At 39.0% G+C, this 10,785-nt stretch overlaps 2 protein-coding genes and 1 pseudogene across 2 annotated transcripts; all 3 read left to right on the top strand.

The window, feature by feature from the left end:
• Nucleotides 1-696: 696 nt before the first annotated feature.
• On the top strand, nucleotides 697-7,811 carry LOC143605950 (serine/threonine-protein kinase CTR1-like). Its single transcript, XM_077081886.1, has 11 exons — nucleotides 697-1,081; nucleotides 1,160-1,363; nucleotides 1,458-1,646; nucleotides 1,718-1,974; nucleotides 2,054-2,125; nucleotides 2,189-2,284; nucleotides 2,371-2,444; nucleotides 3,353-3,444; nucleotides 7,125-7,247; nucleotides 7,331-7,403; nucleotides 7,487-7,811. The coding sequence occupies exons 1-11, from the start codon at nucleotides 968-970 to the stop codon at nucleotides 7,564-7,566; spliced, it is 1,374 nt and encodes a 457-aa protein (XP_076938001.1). The 5' UTR covers nucleotides 697-967; the 3' UTR covers nucleotides 7,567-7,811.
• On the top strand, nucleotides 2,261-4,323 carry LOC143605949 (serine/threonine-protein kinase EDR1-like). The gene is made up of 7 exons (XM_077081885.1): nucleotides 2,261-2,284; nucleotides 2,371-2,455; nucleotides 2,552-2,645; nucleotides 2,731-2,935; nucleotides 3,013-3,136; nucleotides 3,239-3,509; nucleotides 4,161-4,323. The coding sequence occupies exons 2-6, from the start codon at nucleotides 2,448-2,450 to the stop codon at nucleotides 3,288-3,290; spliced, it is 483 nt and encodes a 160-aa protein (XP_076938000.1). The 5' UTR covers nucleotides 2,261-2,284; nucleotides 2,371-2,447; the 3' UTR covers nucleotides 3,291-3,509; nucleotides 4,161-4,323.
• A 1,217-nt stretch (nucleotides 7,812-9,028) lies between the features above and the next one.
• LOC143605951 (peroxisome biogenesis protein 7 pseudogene) lies at nucleotides 9,029-10,101 on the top strand (annotated as a pseudogene).
• Nucleotides 10,102-10,785: the final 684 nt, after the last annotated feature.

Here is a 10,785-nt window from a genome sequence, read left to right as displayed (position 1 = left end):
TTTAATTTAAAGTTTCACTTGTACTTATATTACACATAGTTTAATGTTTACCATTAAAGATCCAAACTTGAGGTTAATTTTACGATGAATCCATAAGACTAGTGTTGTAATAGTTAGTCGCTAGTTGAACGGTGAGGTTACAACTAACGATATCAGATATCAGAATTAATCGGGATTAATCTGTCCAAAGTCTGGATTTTTACTGAGTTTAACGATTTATTATTGTTAATAATAATAATAATAATCAATTTGGTCCTTTTATAGTATTATGTTACAATCATAGTACCTCATCTTTGATTATAACCCCACAAGTGACGTAAGTTTTATCATTATGATTTGTAGACCCGGTCGTTACTATTATTATTAACTAAAAATTAACAGAAAACCTACATACACTACCTCTTTAATACACTTGCAATTAAGCAGATTCATTGTTCCACGATTCAATTCAATGCCTGCAGATTCACTGGTACATTTTTAAAGATCTTTTATTATCATTGTATTCACAGACGTATGCATATTCACATTGGGTTGGTTTCTCCGTCATTAATGTTATTTTTACATAATAATAATAATAATAATAATAATAATAATAATAATAATAATAATAATAATGATAATCTTGATCCCGGTTGATTTTCATTGCGTTGATGGATTTATTAGATTAATATGTTTTGTTTAAGGTTGTGTTTGTTAATTGATTATTAAATTTTGGTTTTTGATTTGGGAAAATGTAGATGTGGGTTGTGCACACCAGGTGTTTGTTAATATGTCTAGCTGAAGGGCTATATGTTTTTGTACTTAGTGAAGCTTTATTATCTGGTTTCTGAATTATAAATATTTGCAGGTGATGTGATGTTGACATAGAATAAAGTCTAATTTTGGAAAAAGTTCAAGCTTGACTTGATTAATATATATGGGCTAATAATTGGGGCAAAATGATCTTATGTTTTGACTCGCCAACGAGATGGAGGAAACACAAACAGACGGGCCTTCGGGAGCGCAGAGAGTGGCACAAGTCCTATGGTCAACTGGAAATCTTGACGAGCCGATTCCAAGCGGGTTCTATTCTATTTTGCCGGTAAGTTATGCGAACGATGGTGAAATTTGGTAAACCCGTTAAGTGGTTAAGGCGTTAACGTGAGTTTATGTTTTGTAGGAAAAAAGACTTAAAGAGAAGTTTGACATGATTCCTTCTCTTGAAGAGCTTCATGTGTTGGAATCGGAAGGGTTTAAGGTCAATGTAATCGTGGTTGACATGCAAAAAGATAAGAAAGTGTCGATGTTGCCGCAGCTGGCTTTGACTTTGGCTAACGGGTTGACTTCTAATCCAGCTGCAGTGATCAAGAAGATTGGTGGATTGGTATGTTATGTTATGCTATGCTACCTTCTGTTTATTAATATTATTATTATTATTATTATTATAACACATTAACATGTCATGTCACATTGTGTAGGTTTGTGATTTTTATAAACTCCCAAATGTGGAATTAAGTTACGCAAAAGGCGCATGGGAGGAAGTATACAATGTGTATAATCAGGGTATTCAAATGTTGGGTCAAATAAAACATGGTTTTTGTCATCCGCGTGCGATTCTTTTTAAAGTTCTTGCAGATACAGTGGGCATTGACTGTAGGCTTATGGTGGTAAGTTTAACTTTTTAACTATTTATGTCTCCATGTTTCATTATTTAATCTGTTTTTCTTTTGGTTGTTAGGGCTTACCTAAAGAAGGAGAAGTGGAAAGAGCAGATTCACACAGGCATGTGTCGGTTATAGTGGAATTGAATTCTAATGAACTATTGGTTGATATAGTTAGGTATCCGGGACATTTGGTACCTTTTTCAACAAAGGCGGTTTACATTTCCCATGTTTATGTCATTGGTCAAGGTGATTCTGCTGAGAATGATTCATGTGATTCACCAACTGAACCTAACAGTCCCGTTCATGGTGCTGCTGATAATTCAGATGAATGGTAACAAAATAAATACTATTTTAAAGAAACAAATGTGTAATAGTTTTTTGAATCTTTAAAACATTAATTTACTTTACAGCTTGTTACCCGGTGAAGTTAATGTCGGATGCAATAAGAATGCAACAACAGAACGAAGCACTCCCAGTTCAAGGTTATGTGTTTATTTTATGTTTTTCTTTTTAGAATTTGTTTTCTTGACTATCTGACTTTTCAGTCCAGAGCACTATTTGTTTCGAGGGCATGGAAGATCGATTCTTAGTGGTCAAAGAGATTCTCCTAGAGAGTCTGGAGGCGAAATGACAATATCAAGGTTCTAATATTTATTTTTTTTAGTGAAAAAAATATACATCTTTTTCATATGTTTCATTTTTCTGAGAATTTTATGACTAATTCCAGGTCAGCTGGAGCATCACCGGTAGGAAGTCGAAGAAGACGAAGACGGAGTAGTGCTACCATTATTCCCGAAATCGGTGATGATATTGTAAGGTTGATACCTCAATATCTTGACTATAAACATAATATTTATCAATAGAGTGTGAAATGAATATAAAAATGTTTAAAACGAACATGATTGTAGGGTTGTGAGAGCAATGAAAGACACTTTGAAGAAAAGTCAACCTCCAAGAGAACCGCTTGATGAACATGGCATTTGTCCAGATCATAATGAAAGTGTATGTGTATTGTTAAAAGTGGCATAACTACGAAACAGGTGCTAGTGTTAGGTAATTAGTTTATTTGATTAATTAACAATTACAGGGATCGGGTTCACATAATCATAGGAGGCAAACCAGTTGTCCAAAGGCAATTTCTTTACCTTCATCTCCTCAGAAGTATAAATTAGAAGGGAATTTTGATCTGATTACAACAGGGAATAACTCCATTGGGAACGACCCATGGTTCCCGTATCACGAATGGAATATTGATTATTCTGAATTAACGGTCGGATCGCGCGTTGGCATTGGTATGCATTACTTTTAACACTGGCTTATATTCCTTTTTCTTGTTTTACATTCTAAATTGGTGAATATTATATTTTAGGTTTTTTTGGGGAAGTATTTCGAGGCACTTGGAATGGAATAGAGGTAGCTATCAAAGTATTACTTGAACAGGAAGTATCCACTGAGAATATTGAAGATTTTTGCAACGAGATATCCATCCTAAGGTACCTTTTTAATGTAATTTTACCCGTGTATTAAGTACCTTTTTATGCAATCAACTGATTATTATTAATGTCAAATACTGATTATTTTTCTTTTTTCTGCAGTCGACTTCGCCATCCGAATGGTATGAGTATGACACTATCTAATTTCAAATAAGATCCGGTTTTAGCATTAATGTAAAGTTCTACAAAATTTAATGAGTTTGCCTTCTCGTGCAGTTATATTATTCATCGGTGCTTGCACAACGTCACCTCACTTTTCGTTAATTACTGAATATATGGACATGGGGTCACTATATTACCTGGTTCATGTGAGTGGACTCAAAAAGAGAATTAGCTGGCGAAGAAGACTAAAAATGCTATGTGATATATGCAGGTATCAACGGGGCAAAAGTCGCTCAGAGTTAGATAAAAGGCAATACGGGCAACCTGGCCCGTAAAATGCCGACCCATTTTGCCACCTCTAGTATCTAGGGGTGCAAACTGTAAACGAACCGAGTCATAACTTGTCTAGGCTCGAGCTCAGTCCATTTAACTTACGAGAGCTCGAGCTCGACTTGTGAGTAGTTTTCAAAGCTTGGGCTCAGCTCGTTTTCGAGCTCGGCTTGTAAGTAGTTTTTCAAGCTCGGGTTCGACTCATTTTTAATTTATTAATTAATCTGTATACATTTATAACTATTTTTATCTGCATTTTAATTATCTTATTGTACATAACATAGTATATATTATTTAGTTATTTTATCACAATTGTATGTATAATAATTATTATAAGTATATATTTATTATATTAAATAAAGTTATATAAATTATTGGCTCGTTTAGGCTCGCGAGCCAGCTCGAGCTCGATAAGTGAAGCTTGGGCTCTAGCTTGTTTATTAAACAAGCTTTTTTTAGGCTCGAGCTTGTTTAAGCTCGGCTCAGTTTGAGCTTTTAGCAAGCCGATCTCAAGTAGCTAACAAGCAGATTGGCTCGTTTACAACCCCATTTTATTATTATCTCACAATGATTTCGTTCTACGTAAATATAGGGGTCTAATGTGTATGCATAGAATGAAGATAGTGCACCGCGATCTGAAAAGTGCAAATTGTTTAGTGAATAAGCATTGGGTAGTGAAGATTTGTGATTTTGGATTGTCATGGGTACTAACAACTGAGCACATGAGAGATTGTTCGTCTGCTGGGACGCCAGAGTGGATGGTGTTGGGTTCGTAGGCCTTGTTGGCCCGGTTTATTATATGAAGTCAAAAGAGGAGACGGGTGTGGGCGGTCGGGCCCAAGCCCGGCCCGGTTTAGATTTCTTGCATAATAATTTACTAACCCTAGTTCAGTCTCTATATAAACAACATTATGTACTTGTAATATTTGTCACTCAATAAAGATATACCTAGTTGCCACCCGTGGACGTAGGTCAGTTTAGACCGAACCACGTTAAATCCTCGTGTTCGTTTATTGCTTTCGTGTCGTGTTCAGTTTCGTGTGTGCGTTTAATCCTAACAAGTGGTATCAGAGCTTAGGTTCGGATCACGCGAAGAACACGTTGAACCAGCCGAGTCGCCGCCAAACCATCCAGCCGCCGCCACCCTACTGCGCTAGGGTTCCGCCGCCGCTGCGCCGCTGCTACAGTACTGCCGCCGCCGCTACAGTACCGCCGCCGCTACAGTACCGCCGCCGCTACAGTACCGCCGCCGCTGATTAGGGTTCCGCAGCTGCTGGTTCGTTTTTTCTGATCAGCTCCGGTGAAGCATAGTACGAGACATGAAAGTTTGAATCAAGATCCTATTTTTGTTGAAAAACAGTTGTCAAGTCAGAAGAAGCGTTAAAGAAACGGATAACCAGTTGCCAACCGCGTTTGTCAGGTTTTATCGTTTCAGTTTAAAATTTCAGTTTCTGATTTACAGTTCGTATTTCCGCTGCGGTTTAAATAGGTTGATTTTTAACAGAGTTCAGTAGAACAGTCGTTAAGTTCAGGCTCGTGTTGCTGTGTCTGTCTCTGTTTTTTATCCAGTTTTTCGTTTTAGTCATTGTTATGGCAGAAGACGGAAAGTTTTCGATACAGAAGTTTGACGGACAGAAGTTCGGTTGGTGGAAGATGCAGATTGAGGCACTACTTTGTCAGAAAGACTTGGATGTAGTGTTTGAGGATGAAAAACCAGAAAAGTTGTCAGAAGCAGATTGGAAGAAGTTAGACAAGAAAGCTAGGGCTTGTATTACATTGTCGTTGTCGGAAGATGTGGCGTTTAACGTCATGAAAGAAACCACAGCCCGTGGTATGATGGACGCACTATCCAACATGTATGAGAAGCCTTCGGCAGCGAATAAGGTCTATCTTATCCGAGAGCTAGTGACAACAAGAATGAAAGAGGGTGGGTCAGTTACAACTCATATCAATAATCTTAATTCGATCTTGTCCCGCTTAGTGTCAGTTGACATTAAGTTTGATGATGAAGTTCAAGGCCTCTTGTTATTATCCTCTTTGCCCGACAGTTGGTCGCAAACAGTGACTGCAGTTTGTAGTTCGTCTACAAATATTACTTTCGATGGGATTCGAGATCTGATTCTGGGAGAAGATTCAAGACGCAGAAGTTCAGGTGAATCATCAGGCAATATGCTAGTCACAGAAGGTAGAGGTAGGGGAAAACAGCGAGGCAGTGGGAGCAGGAAGAGGAGTCAGTCTAAGACTCGTAAGGATATTGAATGTTGGGGTTGTAAAGAGAAAGGACACTTCAGGAATCAGTGTCCGAATGGTAAGAAAGAGGTGAACGTTACAGAAGACGACACAGATGACGGGGTCAGTAGTGATGAGGCTTTGGTTTGTAGTGTTGAGAGTAGCGTTGATGCTTGGGTGATGGATTCTGGTGCATCGTTTCATGCCACTCACTGTAGTGAAACGATGAAGAATCTTAAATTTGGGGATTTTGGAAAGGTTCGACTAGCGAATGATGATATTTTAGAGGTTACGGATATGGGAGACGTTGATTTGATAACTTCAGTCGGTACTTCTTGGACTTTGAAAGACGTGAGGGTTATTCCAAGTTTGAAGAAACGTTTGATTTCAGTTGGGCAGTTGGATGACCAGGGGCACGATGTTAAGTTCGGGAATGGGCAGTGGAAAGTAGTCAAAGGGAATCTCGTGGTTGCTCGTGGCAAGAAAATGGGTTCGTTGTATATGGTCGATATGTCACCGAAAGGAGTGGATCCAGTTTTGGTGAAAGACAAAGTCCGGTTCACAGAATCTCGTGGGCAGAAGAAGGTTCGTTTTGCAAGTAACAAACCCAGAGCCAAAGTGAAGATTCAGGATGAACGAGCTAGGAAGGTTAAATCAGTTGGGGGACATCGTGACAGTGGGAGCACAGGTCGTGTTTCAGTTACAGTTCCAGGTCGACAGTGGATTAAGAAAACCAGTATTCCAGCTGTAAAAGTCTCTCCAATGAATTACTTGCTGAATATGGAGAGTGTTTGTTCTCAGGTTATCTCAGGATCCGGTAGTTCGTTACAGTGGGAGCCGGTAGGGACAGAGAACGGGTCAGGGGCAGTTTTAGCCGTGACTGACGTGTTGGAGCTCCGGGGAGCTTCAACGGGCCTTCAGGTTAATTGATGAGAAGGCGGTGGCAACTAGAAGAAGTTTAATGTTCAGATTACAGAAGTACAATCAGGAGTGCAGACGAGAGTACTCAAGGCCTCCGAGTGGGAGATTGTTGGGTTCGTAGGCCTTGTTGGCCCGGTTTATTATATGAAGTCAAAAGAGGAGACGGGTGTGGGCGGTCGGGCCCAAGCCCGGCCCGGTTTAGATTTCTTGCATAATAATTTACTAACCCTAGTTCAGTCTCTATATAAACAACATTATGTACTTGTAATATTTGTCACTCAATAAAGATATACCTAGTTGCCACCCGTGGACGTAGGTCAGTTTAGACCGAACCACGTTAAATCCTCGTGTTCGTTTATTGCTTTCGTGTCGTGTTCAGTTTCGTGTGTGCGTTTAATCCTAACAGATGGCACCTGAGCTCATACGGAACGAGCCATTTACAGAAAAATGTGATATTTTTAGCCTCGGTGTCATAATATGGGAATTGTGTACTCTTCATAGGCCATGGGAAGGCACCCCATCAGCTCAAGTAAGTGGTGTTTGGATTCGTGCTTGCAACCAATTATTGTATATTCGGGTCTTTAATTGCGAGTAATGAGTTTTGTGTTATAGGTGGTTCGTGCAGTTGGTCTTGATGGAACCCGACTTGAAATTCCAGAAGGCCCTTTGGGAAATTTAATAGCAGGTATGCAATTCATATTAAAATTTTAATTATTTGGATCTAACAATATACTATAACTTTTTAAGGTTTTTATGTTTTTGTTTCAGATTGTTGGGCGGAACCAGAGCAACGACCAAACTGTGACGAAATCCTCTCGCGGTTAATGAGCTGCGAGATGCTGATATAGTTTCTTGGATTGCGAGTACATTTCTTAACTTTTTCATATTGTTAAAAGTCAAAGTTGGTGATGTATGATCTGTCTACTTGAAGTTGTGGGGTTAGCATCTGACTTTGGTTTTTGAAGAACACACTGCAATTAGGTGCTCATGTCCTTAAACTTTTGCCATTTCTTAATGTTTTTGTCATGTTCTTGCATTGAGAAAACACTCAGTTTTTTAGGGGAGTTTATGTAAATATTACCATTAGAGCATAACCGGCGACTTGTTATCCTTCCTTTTTTTTTTTTTTTTTTCTATAAACTCTTGATATTATAACCAATGAATACAGTTGTTTATGTCGACTGTTGGGTATTTCATGATTATTATTTGGTATTTTGTATCAGTTTTCTTAAAAAAAATTCAATGATTTTCTTTTAATATTTGTTGGTAGGAAGATAGATTAGTGATGGTAAATTTATCACCAACTTCAGTAGAGAATTGGCATGGTTATATGAAATTACGCATTTAGTCCTTTAACTTTAAGAACTATACAAACAGTCCATAACTTTAAAAAATAAATAAGAATTACCCAGGCTTAATCTTAGAACACCATACTGTAATTTCAAGCAAACCATAGTCTTAAACTGAATCTTGAATTCATACTAAATTACTAATCACTCTTAGGCATGGCTGCATAAGTCGCTAGGCGCTTCTAGGGCGGTCTACTGGGGAGTTGCGAGTACTCGCTATAGACATAAAGTACTTGGAGATTACTCGGACGTGCTTTAAATTATAAAGAAACTAATTTTCAGGAACTTATAGGGTTTGGATAAAATATAAATGAAATTAATGTACTAATTGTGAGAATTAAGTAGAGTAATTATGCAATTACATCATAGATTAATTACATAATTACTCTATAATGTAATTGCATAATTACTCTACTTGTATATATAATTACTCTACTTGATTCTCATAATTAGCACGCTAATTTTATTTGTACGTTAACTTTCCCTCTTATATGTATATATAACAAGTATCATAAATCTACTAATATTTATAACAAAATACGTGAGTATCAATGTAACTAAAAAAATATACATATTTTAATACTAAATTTTCTAATATTTAAAAATCATTAATTAGAAAAATGATAGTCATTCTTTAACATTATAGAAAGATGAATTATATTTTATTAAAATTTTTAAAGTCAAAATCAGCTCGATTTAACCGACTGTGACGGAGGCTGGCCACCTTTGATCCCTTCCGAATAATTAGACGGAGTTAAAGAAAGTCACCCGACACCGTACCTTGTAGCGATTACTCGACGCCTAGTCAGAATTGTTACAACTATAGCATAAACCACAATAGGGACTAAAACGTGTATAAACAAAAAGTCCAAGTGCTAAATCTGGTAAACCAAGTAACCAAATATTCTAGTATCCATCCATCCATCCATCCACCAGCAGATAACACGCACATCCCACCGGAACCCCAATTAATTAGTCAACCAACCACCATGCCGGCCTTCAAAACCCCATTCAACGGCTACTCCGTCAAATTCAGCCCCTTTTACGAACAACGCCTCGCCGTCGCCACCTCCCAAAACTTCGGCATCCTCGGAAACGGCCGCCTCCACGTCATCGACCTCTCCCCCGCCGGCCCCATCTCCGAACTCGCCGCCTTCGACACCGCCGACGGCGTCTACGACGTCTCCTGGTCCGAATCCCACGACTCCTTATTAATCGCCGCCGTCGCCGACGGCTCCGTCAAATTATACGATCTTTCACTCCCACCCACTTCCAACCCCGTCCGTTCACTCTCCGAACACACCCGTGAAACCCATTCGGTCGATTATAACGCCGTTAGACGAGACTCGTTTATCTCGTCTTCGTGGGACGATACCATCAAGCTCTGGACGATTGATCGTCCCACGTCGGTGAGAACGTTTAAGGAGCACGCGTATTGCGTGTACTACGCGGCGTGGAATCCCCGCCACGCGGATGTTTTCGCGTCCGCGTCCGGGGATTGCACGGCGCGGATATGGGACGTGCGTGAGCCGGGGTCGACGATGATCCTCCCGGCTCACGAGTTCGAGATACTATCGTGTGATTGGAATAAGTACGACGACGCGGTGATTGCGACGTCGTCGGTGGATAAGTCAATTAAGGTGTGGGATGTGAGGAACTATAGGGTTCCGGTTGCGGTTTTGAACGGGCATGGGTATGCGGTGAGGAAGGTGAAGTTTTCGCCGCACAGGGCGAGTGTGATTGTGTCGTGCTCGTATGATATGACGGTGTGTATGTGGGATTATATGGTGGAGGATTCGTTGATTGGGAGGTATGATCATCATACGGAGTTTGCGGTTGGGGTGGATATGAGTGTGCTTGTGGAAGGGTTGTTGGCGAGTACCGGGTGGGACGAGCTTGTTTATGTTTGGCAGCATGGGACTGATCCGAAAGCGCCTTGATTTTGTTGGTGATTTTTTTTGTGTGTTCTGTAAGTGTGATTTATGTTAGAAGTGAAAAGAGTTTGTGTTGGTTATTGTTGAATGATAAGTTAAGTTATATGCATATGGTGTTCAAACAGTTTCATATTGTTCAGGAATAATAATAGTTGACGCCATTAAACACTTAAAAGCTGATTATTGCGTCTTTAAACCATAACATTCAGCCCCTTTGTAGTTAGTATATTGTTGGTCTTGTTACTATGATCTATTTCTGTTAATGATCTATACAAGTGTCTTGTCTTGTATGTTGTATATGAACAGATAGATTTGAGGGTGGGTGGTATCTTCTATGAGGATGAGTGTCACTGTTTCTTAGTTGCACTTTGACTTTATATGGTTTAACACTAAACTAGTGAAAGTAGGATGTTTTGTTTTTTAACCTGAGGTTAAGTAATCTTTCTACAGATCTATGTCCCGTCTTATCTTTATCTGGATCACAAACAAGACTAACTGTTTATGCAAATCGGCTGTGGTTTGGCTGGGTTGAGATACGTACGGGTTAGAACTTAGAACCATGGTTTACAGTTTGAAAAACTAGGTGTGACGGTTCGTGTAGCAGTTTAGCTTACACCTTATGCTTTGGAACTTGCTTAACCATTATAACTAGTTTTATACCTGTCCGGTGGACAGGTGTTTTTAATGTCATAGTGATATAAGTATGAACAAAAATCTTCCCAATATATTGGTGCAACTTCACAAAAGTACAAAATATGCTGAACGCAAACAAAATTTAAACAAT

The sequence above is a fragment of the Bidens hawaiensis genome, unplaced genomic scaffold (assembly GCF_021521415.1).
Source record: "Bidens hawaiensis isolate Kalapana, Puna unplaced genomic scaffold, B.hawaiensis_p1.1 tig00072144_1, whole genome shotgun sequence".
Lineage (NCBI taxonomy): Eukaryota > Viridiplantae > Streptophyta > Magnoliopsida > Asterales > Asteraceae > Bidens > Bidens hawaiensis.
The sequence above is the reverse complement of the archived record's forward strand: the minus strand, read 5'-3'. Positions and strand labels throughout refer to the sequence as shown.

Bases quoted from the DNA above. Each gene is read 5' to 3' on its own strand.
- LOC143605950 (XM_077081886.1), top strand. From the start codon at position 968: ATGGAGGAAACACAAACAGACGGGCCTTCGGGAGCGCAGAGAGTGGCA. The intron at 1,364-1,457 runs GTATGTTATGTT...CACATTGTGTAG, and splicing joins TCAAGAAGATTGGTGGATTG to GTTTGTGATTTTTATAAACT. The intron at 1,647-1,717 runs GTAAGTTTAACT...TTTGGTTGTTAG, and splicing joins TTGACTGTAGGCTTATGGTG to GGCTTACCTAAAGAAGGAGA.
- LOC143605949 (XM_077081885.1), top strand. The intron at 2,936-3,012 runs GTATGCATTACT...ATTATATTTTAG, and splicing joins CGGATCGCGCGTTGGCATTG to GTTTTTTTGGGGAAGTATTT. The intron at 3,137-3,238 runs GTACCTTTTTAA...TTTTTTCTGCAG, and splicing joins AACGAGATATCCATCCTAAG to TCGACTTCGCCATCCGAATG.